The sequence below is a fragment of the Phalaenopsis equestris genome, unplaced genomic scaffold (assembly GCF_001263595.1).
Source record: "Phalaenopsis equestris unplaced genomic scaffold, ASM126359v1 Scaffold000002, whole genome shotgun sequence".
NCBI lineage: Eukaryota > Viridiplantae > Streptophyta > Magnoliopsida > Asparagales > Orchidaceae > Phalaenopsis > Phalaenopsis equestris.
The window spans coordinates 31,117,951-31,129,533 of record NW_018164444.1 but is presented as its reverse complement, the minus strand read 5'-3'; the positions used below and the strand labels follow the sequence as shown (position 1 = coordinate 31,129,533).

Genomic DNA, 11,583 nt, shown 5'->3' with positions numbered 1-11,583 from the left:
AGGAGAGACGGTGGAAGAGAGGAAGAGAAGAAGAGAGTCGAGAGGACGGAAGTATGTCTGGCGGGCGTCCGATTATTAAGATAAAGAAGGTGTGATTTCCACCGTGGTTTCCTGTTGACTCTCATTGACGGAGAGCCATGACTGTAGTTGAAGATTGCTATAATGGATGTGTGGCGGAGGATGGAAGGGATGGCGTTCAAGTATGTGGGTAAGTTAAGATGTGGTTTCAATTGTGTAATAAATTAAAGAGCAGGCTTTTAAATTACTGATACTATTTAACTAAAAAAATATAAATTCAAACAACTTAATATAGTTTGTGACGGTGGAAAAGAGGATGAGCTTGTCCAGTCAAGCAAACCAGTCTGCCATGGCGCAGGTCAAGATTAAGAGGAGGAGAGACGGTGGAAAGGAGGAAGAGAAGAGAGTCAAGAGGAAGGATCGCTGCAATCGATCTAGGGTGGGCAATGGACTTACACCGTGGTTTCCTCCTATATTGCAAATTAAGGTACTATTTTAGTTTTTTAACATTACAAATATTAATTAGTTAAGAAAAATCATAATTCAAACTAATTAATATATTCTGTAATTTAAATTGATTAAATAGAGTTGATATTATTTAATTATTAAACTAAAAATAATGATTAATTAGAATTTTATTTCAACTAACAAAAATTTAATTAATTAATAAATAGATATAAAAAATTAAAGTTGAAAAAAATAAAATTTCAAAAAATTGTGCCCATATTTCAAATGAGCACTCCAAGTTAATTTGGCAAAATCTTAAAAAATAATTTATTTTTTTTACAACGAAAATGAACCAACATGAATCTCGAGGAGATTAAATAGTCTAAAATAATAATAAAAAAAATACAACAAGGAAGAGACCACGAATGGAAGACCAAAGGGCTCGCCTTCTTGACTAGATACAGCCTCCTTAACTATAGAGTTGAAGGCCGACTGAGTGCATGCCGCCCGACCCAAGGACAAAGGCCCACCCAGCCATGACGACATAATGAGTGATCCTTGTCTGATCCCATCAGACTATGGTGAAACAAACAAGCATTTGAATTAGCCATCACCAAAAAGCCGTGCAAAGGCATTGACCTCCCCATCGCATATTAGCAATGTGATTGATTCTATTATCACAATGCTAATCACCAAATGACTTGTCACGAATAATTTATGATTGTAATCTTTTTTCGATTGTTTCTCTTGTTGTAATGTTGGTCATTAAGAGACTCGTCAAAAATAATTTATGACAATGATCTCCGATCACAAAAAAATGTGTATATTTATATAGTATTTGTTTTAGATCCTTCTTGAATTTGTAACAGCTGAAATCATGATAGTTGTTCATCATTACATCCCAGATTCAACTTAAATGTTTTGTAAAAAAATACGAGTATAATTTTCATATATGCAATATATTTTATTTCTATGTTTTAACATAACAATTGCCTAATTACAAGATGAATTTAAAATCGAATATCTTTTATATCATAATTGCTCTATATTACTTTTTGATTTGCTCTTTACTTATCCTAATTGTTAGATTTTTTGTACAAGGACTGAAATGAATTACAATTATAGATTATCTTTTCAAGTAAACATTTATTGTTGTTGTTAAACTTCAACAAATTAACTTTATTTTAAGAAAAAAATGCTATTAGCATATGACAAATGAATCCACATTGAAAAAAAAACTAAATGCTTGATATTGTTGGTTATAACTTATTTGGTGCCAACAAATGATATTTAGGCTCTGTTTGGCGCAGCTTCGTGGAAGATGTTGTAGGGAAGCTGGCTGTCTGTTTGTTGCAGCTTTGTGAAAACAGTTGTGGGGCGGACAGTTGTTTTTGGAAAAACAAAAATCATGTCCATATATAATGTTTATATATATAACAGAAGATAAAATATTTTTAATATTAAACAAATTATTTTCTGAAACAATAAATTAACATTAATTAAAAATTAATTATTTTTTTTAATTTACAATATTTATATTTTTATCAAAAAATTTAAATTTTAAAAATATGTTTATAAAATAACTAATTAATCATTAAATAATAGTATATAATTTTATCTAATAACTTTGAAAATATAGTTAAGGAGGTTACGAAATAATTTATATGATTAATTTGAAAATATAGGAATTAATCATTATTATTTAATAAAATAAATCAATAAAATTAAATCAAATATATTTACATATCTAACACCTAAACTTTTCTTTTTTTATTTTTTTTTACATTCATACCACTAAAAGCTTTCATATCATATAAAATATATATGATGGTACTGAGTGATATGTTTGCACATCTTCATTATTTTCTTAAAAGAATTGAAGGAATCAAGCTATCAACGAACATATTCGTGTCAGTTGTAGCGAACTTATTCGTGGCGGTTGCAGGCAAGGCAATGAATTGGAGCCGTGAATACATGAGGTGCCAAAATATCATAATTGTCTAATCTGGTGCCAAAATAAATGAGGACTAAATTTAATACTATTAAGGCAAGAAATCACTTAAAAATAATATATAATTACAGATACACACCTCACCTCACAGTGAGTATCAAGAGTGCAAAAAAAAATCTAAAACTATTAAGAAATTTTTAGATACATACCACTCAATTGCTATGAATTTACAAATCTAACACCTGATATATAAATACAAAGGAATTGGGTGGTATATATTTAAGAGCTTAATGACTGATATAAAAATTTACTCCAATATTCTAACAGGCGCGAAAACTAGTTACTAATGCCTAAATATTCGGTACCACATCCTCCATTGGATTCATACCCATTCATCAAAATCTAACACCTCATACAACTTAACGTTATTTTAATAATGTTGCTGAATAAAGCTTTTGATGCTTTCAAAATTCAGGACAGAAGAAAGTATAAAGTAAATAAAAGAAAGAAATACTCTCTCTGAATTACTGATATTGGAAGATTATATAGAAATGCAAAACGAAGTTCTAACCATCGTCAATTTCCCAAGAGGACCAAATAATACATAAAATACAGTTTATGTGAAAGCTTCTCAAGTTGAATAATGGGGTAAAGCAAGTCAATAATGCTACAAACTCAGAAGTAAAGAAAGCTTCTACCATCACCTTCCAAGAGCAGTTATTAAAAAGAGAACTGTTGAAGAATGAATAACAAATAATTAGATCATCAGGCGTTTTGGATACCCAAGGCCTCTGTTGGCGACAAAAAGACATGAAAAAGTGCAACAACAATTAGAGATAGCTGGGAAAGCAAATCAGATATCACAGTACGAAGACCTTCAAAAATCCCATCTTCCCGCTCCACTTAAAGTAAAACATATGGCAAATGGTAATTAAGAATCTGCAGTACTTAAGCACCTGCAGGAAGATGAATTACATCAAGTTTAATGCTGAAGTGGATCAAATTGTCCTGCAAATTGATCTACACTAGACCAAGCAATTTGATGAAGCACAAGAGCAAGAATCTAAAAATATGAAGCACAAGCATTCAGATGTTATACGTCCTTAAGCTCAAGGTAAAAAGCTTATTCCGCATTACTTCTTTCAATGAAGCACAAGAGCAGGAATCTAAAAATAAAACAAAGGAAGATATGCAAACATGTCACTGAATTCTATAGAGTCAAACAGCATTTATAAATTTGGCTATAGTTGTAATATCTCAATCAGTCCGGTGAGGAACAAATGCATGTACTGCTAACTAAGATAAATATAACTAAAAAATGCAATGCAATAATAGATTCTCTCCATCCTGAAATGAATAAGAGAGAGACACACCTTAGCCTCAGAGCACAAAGCCTGTATAACTCTTGTTGCCTTCTGAAATTCTTTGAACTAGACAATCATGACCTCCACTTAGGAGATCATTAAATTTTAAGAACATTTACATACATTCCACTTAATTCTTATGAATATTACCACTTTTTAAATTTGAAATATACATTTTCATGCATTGGTTTAAGGGACTAATGGGCTATGCATGTAAAGATGAAAGTTTAGCATGAGATATGTAAATATATAAGAATTGTGTGCTACGTATATAAATTTCCCAACATTTTATTCTATCCGTGTAAGCATATTTCAAGTTCACCATGAGACAACAACTCCTTAAGAACCCAAGGAGGGCAAATTCACCATCCACCAAAGATACCTAGAGCCGCCGCAAAATATAAAATCATCTTTAGCGTCAACTATCTTAAGTTTGATGATGAATTACCATCATTAATTAGAAGGCCAAAGTAGTGAGGAATCACACAAAGCCAAAATAATAGAAAGTTAGTATTTCATCAAAGAATAATATAAGTCGAATGCTCCTACCTGCCCTTACACCTTATAATCAGCTATTCCCATTGATTAAGAGTACATGTTTCAAAATTTTGCTGTCTAAGCTTCAATTACAGTAGCATAATAAGCAAAGCTCAAAATTTCGGAAGCAATTTAGCTAACATGAAAGAATATTTCAAAAAAGTGCTCTTGTGGATCAATTAATAATTCCATTTAGAGGAAGAACATAACAATTACTACCCATTCATCTCAGCACTTATATGTATCCTGAAGCAAAAATATATAAATAACATAAATGAACTGAGGGAATGAGAAACGATACCAAAAATACAATCCATTTGTGATCGAGATCAAACAAATCTCATTTTTGACTTTGATTTCTCAACAAAGCTCAGCCTCAGCTTCTTCAGACGTTTCCTCTTCCTTGTCGTATTCTCGACTCCCTTTTCTTCTCCCGGTTTCATCCAAAACCAAGTTCTTCGTGAACGAACCCTCGACATTCTTCATCTTCGAAGGCAAGGAAGGGGCTTCGGCTCTGTATACTGCGATCTACTCTTTACTTTTTCGGAAGGTGGAAGAGGGCAGGGGGTATTATCGAACGTTCTTCATGAACGCGGGAAGCGAAAGCTGGGCCGCGGGGTCGATTCCGCGGCTGGCTTTCCGCTCGCTTTAACTTCCTTCGGCCGCGAAGCTGAGAACCAAACAAGAAAAGTTTACGGTCTGGGGCCTCGCCACTTGTAAAAAGTGGCCTCAAAGAGAGCCTTAGTATTAAGTTTTCAAGCTTATGAGTTTGTAGCACACAACAAAGAAAATGATTTTACTATGATTTTCAAATGATGCATGTAAATTTATTTAAAGCGGCACATTTTAATTATCATCAACTAAAATTATAATTTTTATAGAGGTCATAACCCTAAACAAAAGAAAGAAGACAGATAAGGTGAAATTAGTCAAATTATGTCTTCTATTTTGAGACATTATTGAATAAAAAAGATTCAAAGGAAGATCACATAAACCGTAAGCCTCATGAGGGCACTTCATATGAACTTTTTTTTTTTTTTTTTAAGTTGGTTTTTTTTTTTAAGTTGGGGACAATGATGAACATGTCGTGATCATATTGAGATGACTAATATGAATATTAAGACATAAACGAGCGTGAACTTCTTATTTTAGCCATCAAATTATAGAGGTGTCATGTGTACGTTGAGATAAATAGGGAAGTAGGAGATTAATCACAGAGTTGACATATGTCTATTGCTTTTGGAAACTTTTTTTTTTGCCTTGTCATGTTGACATTTAGGCTTCATACGGTGGAGCTGCTTCAAAAGTCGTGTGGCGGAACGGGCCTCTTCATCTAGACAAAAATTCACGATTCTTGATATACAATAATTCTCTTAAAAATTAAATATTTACTAATTCTCCATATGAAATTAAATGTACATTTGATCTTGTCTCCTTTACTTGTGTTTTTCTTTAAATTAATAAAATATTTAAAAAAGTAAAATTTAATTATGCTAAAAACCCAATGATATAATATATGCATTCATTTCATCCTTTTAGAGGTGTAAGTGTCAAGCTAGCTCAAGCTGAGCTAGAAAAATGGCTCATAAGCTGAACTTGATGAGCTAACAAATCAAATTTATGCTTGCCTAGCTCATGAGCAGGCTCTTTAAGAAAAAAATCTTAATTTAAAATGCACTTAAAATGAATTAAAATTTAAAATTTTAAGTAAAAATTATTAAAATTAACTAAAATTAAACTTTACTATTTTATGTTAATAATTTAGTATTGTCTCTCTTCTAAATATTCGTTTTTGTTGTCATTCACAGAAGTTATTCAAATCATAAAAATTTTCACCCTTTAATAATAAATAAGCACTCGTGTGAGCTAATTCCAATTCGTAGAATTAAGTTCAGACTTAAGCTTAAACTCGAATAATTAATCAAACTCAATTATTCATTATGAATTGCTTGAGAAGGTTTTAGTAAAATTCTCAAGGATGTTTGCCTAATGAAGATGTAAAACTGTAAATGAATTTGGTCTTTTTGCCTTGCGATTTTTTTTTTTAATTCTTACTATTTTACACACATCCATTTTTAGTTTTTATGATTATTTAATAGTAGTTAAAAATGAAATTATATATTTTTTAAATTTTAGCTAGTCATTAGAATATACAAAGGAATCCCTATCAATGACAAACAATAATCTTACTTGGTGCCAAAAACGGTTAGTAATAAGACATTGAAGGAATGATAACTACCAAATTATTGATGTAGCATGTGAAATTATATATTTTTTAAATTTTAGCTAGTCATTAGAATATAACAAAGGAATCCCTATCAATGACAAACAATAATCTTACTTGGTGCCAAAAACGGTTAGTAATAAGACATTGAAGGAATGATAACTACGAAATCATTGATGTTTAGTCGGTAGCATGGCACATAGATAATAATTTTATTGTGCTTTTGATATGATGCAAATAAATATTTTTAAAGTAGCACATTTTATTATCATTAGTTAAAAATTTTATTATAAGGACTGCCTCTAAGGAGGGTTCAGAGAGGAACAAAAAGTAGAAAATATGTCAATTTTTTTTTCCTATTCAAAAATATCAATATGTATACGTGTGTGTGTGTGTGTGTGTGTGTGTGTAGAGAGAGAGAGAGAGAGAGAGAGAGGAATATTGAATAAAGAAAGTACACTTTTGCTTCAACAAACCATCATACCACTATTGCCACTTCTCGACCACCGCCGTCCTGTCGCCACGAACGAATACACTGAGAGTTGATGTTCTAGCATTTGACCCATACTGTCTGCTTTTCTTCCGGGAAAGTCACATACCGCTTGTGCAATATTATTTCTTGCTAGTCAATGGCCTATAAAATTTTGTAACCTACATCAACATATTGAAATCTTTTCAATTGAGTCGGGCCTCAGAATTTTTATCATTTTAAGTTTTTCATATAAAAATTTCTTCCTTTTTTTCTGCCGAGTTCTTATTAGTTGTGTGTCTGTTGGATCTTCGTACAACATTAAGACATTAATATATCACTATAACGCCTCGAATTTATGAACACAACAAATATTTACATTTTATATGTGAGCAATTTCAATCGAGTCAACATCAACTTATTCAAAATCTTTTTTTTTTTTACAAATTATATAACCATCTAATTTCAATATCGCCAACAAAGTCTACTGTGGTTGGCCAACAAATTATTTTATTTCATAGTTATAGCCATAAAATTTCATTAATGACATTTTTACTTATAACCCCTGTGAAGCTTTCTTGCTTGCCACTGCTAACCCCAATACCTACCATCATTCCACATATTATAATTTGTTAAAAGCAGTTGAAACCGAATGATTTATATTATTATTATTATTTAATTAAAAAAACCTAATTAAACTTGACATACATATCAAAAGCATTTAACTATTAAAAAGTCATAATAAGTGTTAATTTCATATGATGTTTTTAATTATGAAAATTTAGGTGTAAGATAAGTAAAAATAGAAGTTTTGGGTAATATGCATGTAAAGGCCCAAAAAAAATCATTTCATACTTCAATTAATATTTTTAGAAATTTAATTTTGGCATCTTTAAATTTCCCACTTCAAGGCATTCAATTCCACAAATCTCTAATAAATTTATAAAATTAACTATCAACAACATGTTCACGAATAAATTAATAAATTCATGTACTTGCACCAACCAATCACTAATAATTTAATAGAAACAAAATAAATTAATTTTGAATTTGTAGATTTAAATGATAATTTTACAAATAAAAGGATTTAAATAGGTGAAGATTAAGTAAATAGTCAACATGAATTGGCCACCAGACAAAACCAACTACATCCAATCTTGAGTTGTGCAAGAATGGGTCTCCTGAGAACGAGAACTAGACCACCACCAACTTTGAACGCCCTTGGACGGACAAATTTATCATGGGACTGCATCATCCTGGCCTGATGGAGTTCCACGTTTTACTGCACAGACAGTTACTTTTCTTCGAGACTTTCCAATTCTTCGAGTCAAAGTTTGACGCTCTCTTTTGTGGTGATTTTGTTTGCTAGAGCAATCCTGAGAGAAGGTAATTGCACCTCTAAAATAAGAACAGCCTCCAAACCAAATAAATACTATGCTCTTTATAGAAGCACTGGCGAACATAATTGATCGAATAAAAATTCAATTTCAGCTGCACAAATCAGCTACAAGTCAATGGCTCAATAATGGTTAAAAGAAGAAAAAAAAATATTACACGCTCTTAATATTTATTGCTCCTAAGAAAATAACTTCAAATTATCATTTACAATCTTTTTGGGTGTGACAAAATCAGAAACTACAATCACATATTATGTACAGTAAAGACACCAATGCCATAAGAAAATTTTGACGACAATTTATAAAAAAAATAATAAGAAAAAAGCATTCCAAAAACATCCTTCAGAGAAAATGAGGAGTTCAATGTTTTGCAGCTCCATCAGAGATGCTTGATGGCCACTTCCAGCTGCTTCAGAAGTGCATTAGAACCATCAAAATGGTAACAGAATGAAGTTTTTTGTCTCTCACCCCCACTTGAGAATGACTCCTTGAATATGTCCTCCAATGCAGCCGCAAAGCTCTTTTCAGCTTCATGCAGAAATTTTGTAATCTATGATAAATTTTGCTCCTTTCCTATAAAATGCAAAATAATATATCATTAGCACTGCATTATAATAAAGTGCTAAACAATTGTTAGTTCTCTCCTTATATGCCATCCCTGAAAAAATCCTGCAAAATAACATTCAAGTTCAGAACAAGTTATCAAAGGGAGCAAATAAATATGAAACAAGTAATTCATAATCAACCCTGCCATGAGAAAAATATCATTGATAGTTCCAAATATCAGATAATGATCTTGTCAAGTACCAACCTGCAAAGTTGTGTAATGTCATTTCAACTAAGGTTAAGAAAGTATATAAGGACAGTAAAGGTCAGAAGTAAATATAATATTACAAAATAATTTCGAGTGCAATTATAAAATTAAAATAATAAAAAGTGAATGTTTGAAGCAAAAGAAAGCCAAATCTAGTATTGTTCATGAAATGGTAACATAAGTTTGTCACATATTAAGAAGTTACATCATTCCATTTCAAATAAAAGTGCTTTAAAGGAAAAGTTTTTAAGAACTCCTACAGCATATTGGAGGAACATAACCCAATTTCTCTATCAGACTCACTAAATTTTTGAATGATGGTACTGGGTTCTTCCTCATCAAAGAGGAGAAGCAGAGGATGAAGATGAAAATGAAAATAAAGAAAGAAGTGGAGATAGAAACATGAGAACTAACTCATGTCCATTCCATCTCCAACTTGACTGCAGATTGGGTTAACCGAACAAAAGGATCTCTCGAAAGAAGAAGGATGCAGCGGGGCGTCACGTTTTCGCTTAAAAATGCAGCCATCAGAGTTCTCGACTTCGAGCTTCCTCCGAACACCTCTCACGGCCTGCTCCTCAGCTGGTGAAAGAGGGAAAAGCTGCCGACTAACTCTGCAGAGTGAACTATGGTTATCATATAGAATCCTCTGGTTACAATTTCTATCACAAATATGGGTAATTCCAGTCAGTTTGCAGCGATACATATTTCCAAACAAGTGTTCATTTTGGCATCTCCAGTCACATTTGTGACTGGGAATTGTACCCTCTCGGTTGACAATACTGGACAAAAAAATCACATTGCTTGGCTCAGCAATCATGGATTTGCCATATACCTCCATAGCTTCAGCCTGGATTGATATTTGAGACTTCTGTAATGTGTGCTATTGGATCAAGCCCTCAATGCTGCAGTTGGAGAAAGAACATGATAAGCATGAAAGAAGGTTGCCTGGCACAACGTTTTCAACACAACTAAAAAAAATGAAAATGATTGGTTGAATATCAGTGCATAAAAACGGCAAGAGCAAAATACGAACATGAACAGAAAATCCACTAAAGGATCCAAGGAAAGTGAGATTTGAGGATCAAGAGGGGAGATAAGAATGGATTATAAACAGCAGGAAATCAAAACTGCAATAATATCTCGCAAAACAGTAACTATTAGACGAAATCAAGTAACCTCAAAATTGCAGTACAGAGTGGGAATATATACCAAGAACCTCAATCTACTAAATTTTGCCGCAGCAAAAACAAGGTAAGGCGAATCAGGTCCAAATAACGGATCAGAAACTGAAGATAAACAATTTCATATAGCAAAGCAAACACGAACTGCTTTAATTTGCATGAAACCCTAGACCAGAAAGAGAAAACGGAAGACGAGGAAATTACCCGACGTTCAGCAGCCGATGGAGAGCCACGGGACCGAATAAAGGAGCCAAATTCCAAATAAGAGAAAAAATTTAGGGAAAGAAAGGGATCTTTCAACCCCTCATCGAGCACGCTCCGGCTTTCTCTGGCCTGAATTCCACCCTGCAAGCCCGTGAGGCCAAACAAGCTCGTTGATGGAAGAATCCCGGCATTTATAGGCGTGGTGCGTCTCCTGGAAATGCAAATAAAATGAAAATGAAATGCTGGTTCATTTCGATCATAAAATGTGATCGGCTGTTCTTAGAAAACAGCAAACAGCATCTTACACGTGGCACAAATGATGAATTGACAACTTCACCGTTAGTCATGCGGGTGCACGTGATAAATTTTAATGTCGGCCTGTGCCGTTCGATGTGTGGAGCGATATATGTTGCGAAGTCAACGAAGAGGCTTAGTTTTATTTTCAATAGACCCAACTAATTCTTGTAAATTATTTATTGATTGTATTCAATCATTAATGGACGCTAAATTTCGAAATTAGTCAATCTAAATTAGCTGGAATGTATGTAAATGCCCCCTTTTTCCTCGTAACTCAGAAAGGCAGTACTAATTCCAACCTACTTTACTCCATACTGTTTCTGTTCACGTGATCCACAAAGCCTCGCCTTGAACTCACGGGATAATTTAATATTTTTTCAATTAAAAATTGAATTTTTTTTTTTTAAACTAACATTTCATATTTGATTTATGTGAGCCTCATATCAATGTCATGATTAAATTTAAAAAATCTAGAGATATTCAATCCATTAATCGCTCCAACAAACTATATTCGATCCCCTTCCTCCTCCTAAACATCTCTCTGATCTCTTCTGCAGCTCTCGTTGGATTCTCATGGCGAGGCCAGAGATGGATTACATTCTCGTCCCTCTAGGCCTGATAATAATGGTCGGCTATCACCTATGGCTTTTCCTCTACATCTTCCGTCACCCCACCAT

At 32.8% G+C, this 11,583-nt stretch overlaps 2 protein-coding genes across 5 annotated transcripts in view; one reads left to right on the top strand and one right to left on the bottom strand.

Annotated features, from left to right (window-relative positions):
• Positions 1-8,098: 8,098 nt before the first annotated feature.
• LOC110039589 lies at positions 8,099-10,788 on the bottom strand. 4 transcript variants are annotated; one of them, XR_002295542.1, is made up of 4 exons: positions 10,610-10,788; positions 9,636-10,126; positions 8,876-9,218; positions 8,099-8,386 (listed from the first exon to the last, which is right to left on the bottom strand). XR_002295542.1 is itself a non-coding variant. In XM_020744713.1 (3 exons), exons 2-3 carry the CDS (start codon positions 10,060-10,062, stop codon positions 9,172-9,174), a joined length of 474 nt encoding a protein of 157 aa, XP_020600372.1. In that variant the 5' UTR covers positions 10,063-10,126; positions 10,610-10,788; the 3' UTR covers positions 8,561-9,171. The 4 variants fall into 4 exon arrangements, 2 of the variants coding, with proteins under 2 accessions (XP_020600372.1, XP_020600373.1); XR_002295541.1 differs by lacking the exon at positions 8,099-8,386 and adding an exon at positions 8,408-8,501; XM_020744713.1 differs by lacking the exon at positions 8,099-8,386 and having other exon boundaries at positions 8,561-9,218.
• A 623-nt stretch (positions 10,789-11,411) lies between these two features.
• Positions 11,412-11,583, top strand: part of LOC110039416 — a 690-nt gene continuing 518 nt past the window's right edge. The window contains exon 1 of the mRNA XM_020744470.1: positions 11,412-11,577. Coding sequence (XP_020600129.1) covers positions 11,480-11,577 — 98 coding nt within the window. The 5' untranslated portion in view covers positions 11,412-11,479. The remainder of the gene's footprint in view (positions 11,578-11,583) is intronic.